General features: G+C 50.3%; 3 protein-coding genes across 3 annotated transcripts; 1 reads left to right on the forward strand and 2 right to left on the reverse strand.

Annotated features, from left to right (window-relative positions):
• Positions 1-486: 486 nt before the first annotated feature.
• On the reverse strand, positions 487-4878 carry N7518_010351 (uncharacterized protein; the record flags this gene model as incomplete). The annotated part of the gene is made up of 3 exons (XM_057191277.1): positions 487-930; positions 993-4689; positions 4757-4878. 3 exons carry the CDS (start codon positions 4876-4878, stop codon positions 487-489), a joined length of 4263 nt encoding a protein of 1420 aa, XP_057037413.1.
• A 1857-nt stretch (positions 4879-6735) lies between these two features.
• Positions 6736-9396, forward strand: N7518_010352 (glycoside hydrolase family 55 protein; the record flags this gene model as incomplete). The annotated part of the gene is made up of 5 exons (XM_057191278.1): positions 6736-7063; positions 7115-7573; positions 7623-8808; positions 8862-8954; positions 9015-9396. 5 exons carry the CDS (start codon positions 6736-6738, stop codon positions 9394-9396), a joined length of 2448 nt encoding a protein of 815 aa, XP_057037414.1.
• A 266-nt stretch (positions 9397-9662) lies between these two features.
• N7518_010353 (aminoglycoside phosphotransferase family protein) lies at positions 9663-11363 on the reverse strand (the record flags this gene model as incomplete). The annotated part of the gene is made up of 4 exons (XM_057191279.1): positions 9663-10528; positions 10585-10950; positions 11010-11294; positions 11342-11363. 4 exons carry the CDS (start codon positions 11361-11363, stop codon positions 9663-9665), a joined length of 1539 nt encoding a protein of 512 aa, XP_057037415.1.
• Positions 11364-12828: the final 1465 nt, after the last annotated feature.

Below are 12828 nucleotides of genomic sequence, written 5' to 3' on the forward strand. Positions count from 1 at the left end.
TCACCCGTGCCCTAACAGAGCTCACAAAGGAGACCGATGCCATTGGACTGGAAGCTGGCCCATTGCCAGTGAAGCCGCGCCAACTTTTTCTGGAGCCCGTGGCGCCCAGGGAGAAACTCACCCGGGCCCTAACTAGGCTCAAAGAAAAAGAGACCGACTGTGTGAAGCCGCGCCGACTCTGTCCGACTTGAAGCCCGTGGCGCCCAGGGAGATACTCACCCGGGCCCTGACTGGGTTCAAAAGGAAAGAGGCGGATGCTATTGGGCTTGAAGCTGGCCCACGGCGTGAAGCCGGGCCAACTTTGTCCAAGGGGAGGGGTCGATGCACAAAGAAAAACAACAACAAAAAGCAAGAGATCAAAAAGAAACCGAACCATAAAGGCAGAACACGCAAATGCAAACCATGGCCATGCGCTTGGGAATTAGCATACACCCCCGGAAGGGAGAACAAAGATGAAGAAAAAATGGGGAAGAGATAAAAAGAGATCTAGGTCTTGATCTCGTTGACCAGCTGGAGGAACTCTTGCATTCTTTCAGCCGGAATTCGGACTGTACATTGCGTGAATCCCCCGGTCTGGTTGGGCTCTAGCAACTGAACCCTGTTGGAGTTGCTCTTGTAGTCGAACTGTTTCATCAGGGGAGCGTTCAAAATAACATTTCCACTTGGATCGGCACGGGCGACGATGCGTGCACGTCCAGTGACAGGGTGCTTCAGAACGCGAAGGGGACCGGTTCCTTTGGGCTGCCAGGTGCCCGTAAGTTTGAAAATACGGGTGGTCTCTTCGAACATGACGGTTTCCTCCTCCTCGCCGCTGTTGCCCTTTGTCAGATCGAAGATTTCACCAGGTTCACCGTCCTCATCTTCAGTAGCGGTGGAAATCGATTGAGTGGGAGGAGCCGAGGAAGTGGCCGAGGGAGTGGCCATTGCGGGCTGTGAAGAGAGATTGGTTGAAGGGGCCGGCGATGGGGCAGTGGACGCCCGTCCAAACATACTGGCGCCCGCAGAAGGAGGGGGGGCGACGGCTTTGTCTTTTTGGCGGGAGAATTATCCTGGTTGTCACTTTCATCTACAGATGCCTTGCGTTTTGGGGAGGTCGGCTTAAGCCCACCGAAAATGTTCTGCGAGGTCGGCTGGGGTCCGCCGAAAATGTTGTGGGAAGACTTAGTCTTCTTGGGGGGGGAATCATCGTCGTTGTCGCTTTCATCCGCAGACGCCTTGCGTTTCGGCGAGGTCGGCTTCAACTTGCCGAAAATGTTCTGCGAGGCTGGAACCGGCTTTCTGACCGATCCGCTGAAAATCGAAGAGCCGACCGAGGAGCTTGGAGGGCCTGCACTCAAGGAAGGAGGCGGAGGTCCAGGCTTGGCCCCAAAGAGTGCCGCATCCGCAGGCGAACGAGTGGCTGTCCCGACGAGAGTTGAGAATTCGGAGGATTGAGGAGATGATCTAGGGAACCGGGGCTGGTATTGTGAGGAAGAGGGGGTACCATTGGTAGTAGAAGCGGTTGAAGGAGCAGTAAAAGGAGGGAACAGAGAGGGAGGGGTTGATGGGGTGGCAGATGTAGCAGGCTCCTCAACGTTCTGTGGAGCAGTGTTATCATCAGCGAACTTGAAACCCACGCCGGGGACATAAACGGAACGCTTATTAGCTGCAGCTTCGAGTTGAGCGCGCTTCTCACGTTGACGTTCCTCATCTTTGCGCTCCCATTCAGCTTCATCCTCCTCATCGGAGTCAAACTCTTCGGCCTTTCTCTTGGCCTTCGCTTCGGCTAGGGTCTTGTCCGACACTGATTTGAACTGCGCCGCAAAATCAGTGCCAGTAGCTCCACTACCAAACTTGGGAATTTTGAAAGCAGGGGCACTAGTTGAAGTGGCTGCATCACCAAACTTAGGAATTTGGAAAGCAGGGGTGGCAGTCGAAGTAGTCGCACCACTAGACTTAGGAGCACCGAAAGCAGGGACAGCAGTCGAAGTGGCCGCATCACCAAGCTTGGGAGTCTCAACGGTAGGAATGGCTACAGGAGTAGCATTGGGGGCGGTAGTCGGAGGAGAGGGCCCAGCCAAAGTGACAGGAGCAACCGAGACAGGAGCCGCGGCTGAGGACGAAGGACCAGGAATGGAGGTGGAAACAGAAGTATTTGCTGGAGCAGGGGTTGGAGCGGAGAACGATTGGGCGAACTTGGAGGAAGTAGTAGACCCACCAGAAGGCTTGGTGGAAAAAGATGAGGGCGTGCCATCAAGAGCAGGAGGTACAAAGGTGGGAGGGGTCGGGTTCCGAGGAGGTGCGTATCCATTTGGCGCATCTTTGACGGCAGCATCTTTGGCGACAGCACATTCTTTGGCGGCGGCACTTTCGTTCCATGTGGCGCGTTGGTGAATGGTGGCGCGTTTGGCCGGTTCCCCGGGTTTGATTGACCCAATGGGGACGCCTAGCTCACGGCGAAGTTCAGCGTAAAGAATGAGGATATCGTCGATATTCTCTTTTGTGGGGTCGCATTTGACGATCTCACGCTTGAACGACTCGGTCAAGACACCGATATTCCTGAGCAAAGAAGCTCGCGTGCGGAGTTCGTCCCGATTCTTTTCAGGGAAAAGACGTTTGAGTGGCATACTGTCGAAGTCTTCAGTTGACTCAGGATAGTCCAAAGATACAGGATGATCAGTTGGTGGGAAAAGACTGTCAGGGTCTGAAGCAGTGAAAGTGTTGGGAACAGCAGAGGTTGTGGAGGAGGAGGGCAGAGAAGAGGTGGAAGAAGAAGGAACAGGTATAGACGACGAATTTTTGTTGTCATGTGAAAAGTGCGCGAACGACACACGAGGGGTGGCAGTCGTCGCACCTTCCGTTTGGGATCCGTTCGACACCTTAGGCCCCGGGGTGAATGAGTTGGTCAATGGGCTATTCAGAGCTGCGACCTTATTGTCTTTATTACCCTCAATGTCCTTATTCTGCTTATTGTTGTCAATTGCCGTACTTGCACCAAAGAGAGATGTACTCGGTGCTTGGGCCTTTGCAGCCTGCTCTGCCGGCTTTGGCGAGAATGGATTGCTGAATGCGTTCTGCCCTGGAAGGTTCGCGAATGGGTTGCTAGGTGTTGCCTGGGCTGTCTTTTCTTTTCCAAGCTTCGACGCAGGAGACGCCCCGAAAATTGAGCCGAATTGTGAGGTCTTTGCAGGTACAGGAGTCTGCGCTTCACTTGTCACCTTCGGTGTAAAAACGCTGCTTGCCGCTGATTGTTCTTTTTCAGCCTTTGTAGGCGTTCCAAACATGGAATTGAACGGCTTGCCCTCGGATAGATTTCCAGCCGTACTATCAACAACCGGCTTTGGCGAGAACATATTACCAAATGCAGGTGAAGCAGTCTGTTCTTTCCCGGCTTCCGAGGCTTTCGACACCGCAGGTGTACCAAACATGGACTTGAACGGCTGATCTGCTGCAGGCTTTGCAGCCGCATTCTCGGCGACCGGCTTTGGGGAGAACAAATTGCCAGATGCTGGTGCAGGCGTTCCAGTCTCCACAGCTTTCGATGTCGTAGGTGTACCGAACAGAGGCTTGAACGGTTGTGCTTCGGTAGTTTTCTCAGTAACCTTCGGTGAGGACAAATTGCCTAATGAACTCGGCACTGGAATGTTCGCAAATGGATTGCTCGCCTTTGGTTCTTCTGCCGCTGGCTTGGGCGCAAATAGATTGCTAGCAGGCCCCGAGGGTTGGGAGCTGGAGGTCGACCCGAAAAGAGTACCAAAGGGCATTGCCGCCTCAGCAGGCTTCGCAGGAGTTTGCTCAGCTGCCGTTATTTTCGGGGCAAACAGGTTAGTGCTGCTGGTTGGAGCCTGCCCTGGAATGTTCGCAAATGGATTGTTGAATGTTTGCTGCTGTTTCTCTGCACCGAAAGGCTTCGAAGCGGCGGGCGTTGATCCGAAAAGCGGCTTGAAAGGCTGGGTCTCCGCAGGCTTCTCGACAGGTTTCTCAGGTGTAGCTGTCTTTGGTGCAAATAAATTGCTGGACGCATTCTGCCCTGGAAGGTTCGCAAATGGATTGTTGAATGTTTGCTGTGGTTTCTCTGCACCGAAAGGCTTCGAAGCGGCGGGCGTTGATCCGAAAAGCGGTTTGAAAGGCTGGGTCTCCGCAGGTTTGTCGGCAGGTTTCTCAGGTGCAGCTGGCTTCTGTGAAAAGATGGAAGCTCTCTTGGGCTTGTTATCGGGCGAAGTTTGCATGTTCTCATCGGCAGGCGAAGTCATATGTGTTGTAGACTGCCCAAATAGGACGGGCTTTGCTGGAGTGCTTGTGTTCTGCTGCGCTCCGAACCCACCGAACGACGGAGTGGCCTGGTTTCCGGCGTTGAATCCCCCAAAGCTGAATCCATTGGTACTTGACTGGGTAGTTCCGCCAAATGATGTGTCTACAGAAAAAGGATTGCTCGACGGTGCAGATCCAAATGAGGTAGGGCCCGAGCCGAAGTTGAAAGACGCCTGACCACCGGCCTGGCCGTTAGTGCCTGATGAGAAGATTCCACCCTGGCCGGGGCCCGAGTTTGTCCCAGGGAAGCTCTGGCTCTGAGTCTGGCCGAATGTGAACCCAGTCTGGGTAGGCGCTGGCGCCGGGGCCGCGGATGCGAAAGGGTTGAACGAAGCCGCATCAGATGCGCCTCCACCGGTTGTGGGAGTAGGAGCCCGGCGTGAGCGAACATTCTTGATCCTAAAGGTTGCAAAGAGATCTTTGGTCAGTTTGTGGTCATCCAAACGCTACCTGAGTTATCACTTACTTTCTACTGGCTAACTGGGCCGCTGTGGCTCGGTGGGGCTTGTCATCCGGGGTGCTGGCCATTCCGAAAGCACCCTCGTCTTCCTTGGACCCCTGAGGGCCTTGAGCTCCACGTTTCAACATATTGAGTGTATGAAGACCACTGTTGGTTGTATGATTGTAAGCTCGAACCGCCTCGTATCGTAACCTTCGGAATCTAGGTGACCAGGGTTAAAGACGTGAATCAAGCTTGATGCAAGAGTGGACCTCGGTATGGCGCCGTGATGAGTTCCCTCACTGGCGGCAATCGAAGTAGGGAGCTTTCCGTGTACGGCGAGGCTCTTCCAACTCCACACCGACTCGAAAGAGTAACAGCTTTGATGATTGTTATCCTCCACTTAGATATTGTCAATCGCGGAGAGAGCGAAACCCATTTGTCTCTAGCGTCTTCGATGTGGTTGTCCGGTGGTATTCGCGGTTCCGTGACACGTTCGCGATCTGTCGCGCAGGAAGCTGTCAGCAGGACGAAGGAGCTCTCGAGTTGGCGAAAGTAAGGTCGAAGACAGATCGATGGTGTATTGCTGTCAGTGATGATATTTGTCTTCGAATCTTGAGATGTCCAACAATACAATAATGGAGGAGGCACGACTATAATATTTTTTTTTTTGCAGGAAGCATCCAAGGCGGACAAGAACGAGTCACGTGGTATTTCTTGGCAGCCAAGGTCCGACTTTACAAACTATTGTCTGCCTGCATTGGACAAAGGGGATGTAATACGATTGTCATGATTTTCTCGAATGAGATCGGCCCATTTTCTAGCAAATGAATTGACAGCACAGGGGGATATTTCTATGCTCAAATCGAAGCCACGCTCACTTCGTGATGTCGCCGACGTTGACTAGCGGAAGAAAGATCCGTTCCACCAATATTACAAGGCACACTGAAGCCCGAAAAGAGCATGATGGATTCTTTTATATCAAGCAGAGTCTGAAACTATGCATATAACAATTCTAGCCAGTGGGTTCAAGTACCTCCTGATGTTCCGCACCGCCGAGCAAGTATACAAAGGGACTCTGCGTGATGTATGTGTACACTCTGAGAACACAAGAGGCTAAGAATCACTCAGTGGGCTGTACGCCTTGCGGGTGACCGGAAAACCCGACCTATCTAAGTCTGCCACTTGAGTATCACAATGTTCGAGTCAAGGGGAACGAAGGTGAGTGTGACCTATAAGATGGAAGTACTTGAGCCTTCGGTCTCGTCTCCCCGCACTTAAAGCATGGCGTTCCATGGGTCTGCTGACCTTAATTTCATTTAAGTTAGTCAAATTTAGGACACTTTGAATCCCAAGAAAGGTTATGAGCATAAATCCCTGAATGATTAGACTCTGACCAACCGGTCACACACACCCATAAGTCACATATCACATATCACATACTCCGAAAGGTGGAATTCTCAACTAGCCACATTCCATTCTCATCAGGAAACACCTGCGCCAAACTCACAGTTTAGCTCGGGATCTATGATGTGTAGACATCGATTGGCTATTGGCTGACATGCAGGTAGAGGCAGGGTACTTCATCTCTTGTAGGGAAAAGATCTGCGCCATTTATTCACATTCTCATTTCCACTAGGGCACCTCCAGGACATGAAACAGAGAACAGGGCATGACGGGAAAATTGACCTCCTCGGAAATAAATAGCCAATGGATATCCCTGGTCTGCAGTCACTCGCTATCTATTTCCCCGTCTTGAGTGGTATTTCGGGGTGGGATTCCTTAATTTGCTTTTCTTACGGCTGAAGATACAGGGTCATTGACTCTACCCCTTTGCTGTCATGCGCATGCCTGCATTATCCGATTGTGTCTACTGTCAGCATCGCCCAGGTCGCTATACATACATAAACCACGTTTTCCCCGGCTTCTGTTGCCCATGCTTCCATAGCCCGTGAATCGAAAGCACCTGCCTCGCCAACTTACCTCTTCAATGATTCAGGGTCAAGATGTATTATTCTTTTGTGATCAAGTATTTCTCTTTGGTGGCTTGTGCCAATGCACAGCTACTAGAGATCCCCGCTGTGAATTCTATAGTCAGCTCTGCCATGCTCCCTTTTGAGCAGTATACTTCCTTCGGTGTTTCAACAAAGACCGCCTCGGCTGCTGTAAGCTTCGAGACCAAGGTCGCCGTGGTCAACTCTCCTGTTGCAGCAGTGGCAGCAGCAGACACTGCGTACTGGCTAGCAGACATCGCCCACCAAGGAGTCGCAGCCTTCAACTCGAACCCTTCTGGCTACCAAGTCTTCCGAAACGTGAAAGACTACGGAGCTATAGGTGAGCATTGAAGGATCGCTACTACCCCGAGACGCACTAAGGTAAGCATAGGTGATGGTGTGACCGACGATACGGCCGCGATCAATGCGGCCATAAGCGCCGGTGGTCGGTTTGGCCCGGCAAGCAGACAATCCTCGACCACGACTCCTGCGATAGTCTACTTCCCATCGGGAACGTACCTGATCTCATCGTCGATTATTGATTACTATTTCACCCAGCTGATTGGCAACCCGAATGCAATGCCTGTTATAAAAGCAACCGCAGGTTTTGTCGGACTGGGGCTGGTTGACGGTGACCAATACCAGAGCGATGGAAACCAGGGCTGGACGTCGACGAATGTGTTCTTCAGACAGGTTCGCAATTTGAAATTGGACTTGACCTCAATCCCTGCCGGTACTGCTGCGACTGGTATTCATTGGCCGACTGGCCAAGCTTCCAGCATCGAGAACGTTGTCATTGCTATGAGTTCTGCTTCTGGAACACAGCACCAGGGTATTTTCATTGAGAATGGTATGTTGCTACTTTATTTTTTTTTAGGTCTATACTAATCCAATACCAGGCTCTGGTGGCTGGTTGACCGATGTGGTAATTACTGGTGGCCTCTATGGTGCCAATATTGGCAACCAGCAATTCACAATGCGGAACCTGGCCATTTCAAATTCAGTGACCGCAATTTCTCAGATCTGGAACTGGGGGTGGACTTATCAAGGTCTGTCTTTGTCTAACTGCACAACTGCTATTTCGATCAGCAATGGTGGTGCTGGGGCCCAACTCGTTGGCTCGGTCAATATCCTTGACAGCACCATCCAAAACTGCCCTACCTTTGTCGATACCGCTTGGCAGACTTCCACACTATCAACTGGAAGTCTCATTCTGGAGAACATAATTCTGAACAACGTCCCGGTTGCAGTCAAAGGCGTCAGCGGTACTGTTCTTGCTGGCTCGGGGGGTTCTACGACCATTGCTGCTTGGGGACAAGGCCACAAGTATACTCCAAACGGACCGACCAACTTCCAGGGCTCTTTTGCTGCACCGACACGTCCTAGCGCTTTGCTTGCTGGTGGATCGAACAGATATTTTACCAAGTCCAAGCCTCAGTATGAGCAATCACCAGTAGCTTCGTTTGTCAGCATTAGAAGTGCAGGCGCCAGGGGAGATGGTTCAACTGATGACACGACAGCCATTCAGTCTGCGCTGACGTCTGCCGCATCTGCAGGTAAGATTGTGTTCTTCGATCAAGGAACGTACAAAGTCACCGGCACTATTTACGTCCCACCGGGCTCTCGGATTGTCGGAGAGGCATATCCTGTCATCATGGCGACTGGCAGTGTATGGTCGAGCATTACCAATCCCGTTGCGGTGGTTCAAATTGGCAAATCTGGAGAATCTGGGTTCGTTGAATGGTCTGACATGATAGTGAGCACCGCGGGCTCCACGCCGGGCGCTGTACTCATTGAGTGGAACTTGGCAGCGACATCAGGCGCTGGGATGTGGGATGTTCACACTCGAATCGGGGGCTTCCAAGGATCTCAGCAGCAGGTTGCTCAGTGCCCGACGACTGCAGCTGTCTCGGCAGCCTGTGAGGTTGGTTACATGTCCATGCACATTACCAAAGTCGCCAGTGGTGTTTACTTGGAGAATGTCTGGCTTTGGACCGCCGACCATGACCTTGAGAGCGCTACTAATACCCAAATCTCGGTCTATACCGGTCGCGGTCTCTTGGTAGAAGGAAATAATGTCTGGTTGTAAGTGACAGATAATCCTCACAATGCTCTCTCATAACTAACATAGGCGCAAGATACGGAACGGCCTCCGAGCATCACTCGCTGTATCAGTATCAGTTCTCAGGCGCGAGTTCAATTGTGGCAGGGTTCATACAGACAGAAACTCCGTGAGTGATCCAACACGTGCTGCTGCCCTTTCATCTCCTGTCCTAACCAATTGCATGCAGATACTATCAACCAAATCCCAATGCAGCCAACGGCCCGTACCCTACCAACTCGGCTCTCAATGACCCTGACTATAGCAGCTGTCTCGGCGGAAACTGCGACTCTTTTGGTCTTCGGATTCTCAATACCAAGGATGTGATTGTCTACGGGGCTGGGCTATACAGCTTTTTCAACAACTACAGCACCACTTGCTCCACATTCCCCCTTCCAGAGGATTGCCAAAGTATGATCTTCAGCGTTGAGGGCAGTACAAGTGGACTGGTGGTGTATGGGTTAAACACTGTTGGGACAAGCTATATGATTGTGAAGGATGGTACTGCGTTGGCGACGGTTGGCGACAATCTGGCTACGTTCGCTGCTACTATTGCGTACTTCACTTTCTAGGGCATTTAGCTTTATGGAAGGGGAAAGGTCGTGAGTGCCGAAGATCATCCAGTACATATGCAGTTTCAGTGGTGTAAATTGGACTAGTTACCAAGATCCATGACCCTCAAGGCGTTTGAGCTTTAATGATACACAGCTCTGATTTTAAGAATTTCCTTAGCTTGAATCTCCGTAGGAGGCGCATAATGCATGTCTTCAAAGAGTGTTAGGGCAACCCCGTCTAGAATATCTAGGCCATTATGGAACTTAATGAGAGATAAGACCAATTACTCGTCCGGCAAATCAAAGGGCCAGATATCTCTCAGGTCCTTTTCATCCCTAATTGGTTCATCCTCGTCGGGATCTTCATTTGTCAGAACAGCTTGCAACATCCCATCGAACATTGCCTTGTTTTGTACTTTTGCCTCTTCCCAAATCTCTGGAGGAACCCATCCATCAGACGCACAATCAAGCAAGCTTGACAAATCACGCTTTAGGTTCTGGGCCGCCTCAAAGCATTTGTATTCCTTCCGATGAACAGTCAGTTCTTCCGGTCTCGGTAAAACAAATGGACACGAGCCGACGAGTCCTAGCGCCTCCCAGTCCCTGGAAGTTTCAATGAGCTCCTGCCTGAAAGCAACAGCGCCATCTTTCCACGTTCTGTAGCAGTACCTAAACGGTCGGAACATGCCTTCATCCATCATCCTAGGGAGGGCGAGCTTTGGGGTGAGGAATTGAGTACAGACTTCGAAGGTTTTTCTGCATAGCTCGCTGTTGTTTAGATTCCCAGAAGACGATTCGGGGGAAGGCGAACAAATTGCAAAGTCCGGAACCTCATCCGCATACCAGAAGGCTGGCTCTATGCTGGATGACTGCCAATCAATAATGCCAGTTATAATCGAGGGATCATCATCCGAAACAAATATGTTCCTCTTATGCAGGTCGGGGTGAAAGAGGGTCGGCGCAGCTGCATCATGTAGTTGGGTATTTGCAGACATCGAATGGAGCACTATACGACCCCGTTCGAGAAGGTCGAAATGTGACTGAACTGAGCCATGATAGAATGGTCGATTTGGGAGCTGGGAGTCTTTCAGTGGAACTCTTGAAAGACCTGCATCCACAAGGCCATCAGAGTATCCCTTCATGGTCAACCCTTCACCCTCAAATTTTAGCCGTCATCTTTTGAAGAATGGGTTAGAAGAGACTCACAAGGGCCTTGATTGGGAAGTGTATGCTGGTAGTATCTGCGCTCGCCACAATCCCAATATCTTGTTCCACAGTGGGGTCCGAGGCGAAAGCCGCCATTTAGTGGTAACCCAGAGAAAGATCCCAATGAAGTGGCGGAAAGATATAAGCTTCCATAGGCTGGAAAGTCAATGTCGGCCATCTCTTTAAGCTTTCTGTAGATGGCATCTATACATCGAACCTTCTGATCGCCTGACATATAGGGCCACTTCTGTTGTAACTGAACTCCTGCCGCATGTTCCATGATAATATATTCGCTTCCAACACTGTTCGACGCGTCGTCGCTCCAGTCAAGTATTTTAGGGATTGGAATACTGGTATTGCTCTGTACTATATCGCACATATCATTAGCAATTCAAATCTTCCATTCGAATAGTTGTCTAACCCACAATATTGGATAGTCGCCACTTCAGAAGCCGTGGCTAATTTCGCGGGGCCAGCTAATGCGAAAGGCAGTCGCGCCACAACGCGTGAATGGTCGTCCATGGTGAAAATGAACACCCTGTTGAAACCGCCTTCCTGTTTGTCGCAATTTGTGATCAATTTGGCTCCGCTGGATAATTCCATTACTCTTCGGCAGAGTTCGTCAAAATTGATATCAACATGGCGTATCTGGCGTTGATGCCTATCGTTTCGAAGCCACCGGCCACTTGTATACGCGTGAGGATCAACCCCTAAGTCCGTATTAGAAGCGAATTACATGATTGCCAAATGGTCTTACCATGTACCGTTGCCTGGTCCATTGCACGCCCCGAGAAGGGTTGTGCGCGATTGGGGTTGGAGCAGGAGGATTCAAACGGGGTGAGAATAAGAGGCCGGATATAACGAGACTTAGAGTAATTCAAGAAAGGCACTCGCAACATATATACCTTTCTACGGCTCATTTTACGATAGGGTGACAAAGTAGCAGTGGGAATCGCATGTGCCCCTTATATATCCTGCATGAAGGGGTTCTCCAGCCCCTCTTTTCCAACATCTATATTTTCTCTCTCTTTACAAGTGAACTTATTACCATTTTGATACTAGACTATAATTACAACCCTCAAATTCTACTTCTACTTCACATTATTATGCCCAATGTAAGAATTCCAGTCGAAATATCGATCACATCCTCGCTAAACAAAATGACCTCGAAGATCCTCTATGACCATAATTCAAGGCGTAGTGACTGGAAGTATGCAGCCTCGGAGACACACGGTGATAGGATACTGTCAATCCAAAGGGACCAGTCGTCATCCCATCGTAAAGCACAGGCAGCTAAGTAATATTCCCAATACCCTGGATACCATCCGGATTTTTCCCAATAAATCATCACGACGCGTCCCCCTTCTTGGTCTCGATGAGGTTTCTCGCACAACATAATGTTCTTTCTTTGTAAATCACTATGGGTAAATGTCGCCTTGTTGCCCTTAAAAATAAAAGGAAAGTATTTCCGAAGATATTCTGCTCTATAGTGCGGGCCTCCGTTGTAGGTATACTTTCGCAGCATTGCTTCGTTGAGATTGTCTTCAGAGTTAAAAGGACCATTCACTAATGGATCTGGCTCCTATATCCAAAATATCTCATCCAGAAGCCGTCTTTGGTCGAGACTGCTAAAGTATTCTGGGGATAGAAGCTAGCGTGAGTCGTCAAAGTATCCCCGCAGGTCTTTTAGTATTTCCTCTTTCTCTAATGTTATAAGTTGCGGCCATACTAAAAGAAGTGTTTGACCGAGAATACGCTCTATGATAATGAAGTTTTTGCCTGTCTCTGGATCTGAATAGAGGGCGAAGACTCGTGGGACAGGGATGTTTGTATTCTGCTAAACAAATAACATATTTTCTCCTTCAATGAGATCGACACCCAGTCCGAATTTCACAACAAAATGCTGGCCTACTCCGACTATTCTTCGCTCTCCATGTCGCATGGATATGTCCGGGGCATTCTCGATTTCAGTACCGGTGGGTAGCGGGCAAGGCAATTCAGTCGCAAAGAACGGGATTTCAAATGACGTCTTCATCGTCGCTCATCATCGGGTAGCTGGCAGATGGGTATTCCGTAGGGGAGTGACAGCGCTGATCTTATTTATCAGCACAGTGATGCAAACACCCAACATATACGTTTGTTTGTCTTCATCACGTGGAAGGGAAGGTGATGACCCCAACGGATATAGTAGTGTCAATTCGAGAGATGCAGTATCCAGTACTAGATTGGCTCTCATGTGCTGAT

Source organism: Penicillium psychrosexuale (genome assembly GCF_028828465.1).
Source record: "Penicillium psychrosexuale strain IBT 29551 chromosome Unknown utg000006l, whole genome shotgun sequence".
In the NCBI taxonomy this organism is placed as follows: domain Eukaryota; kingdom Fungi; phylum Ascomycota; class Eurotiomycetes; order Eurotiales; family Aspergillaceae; genus Penicillium; species Penicillium psychrosexuale.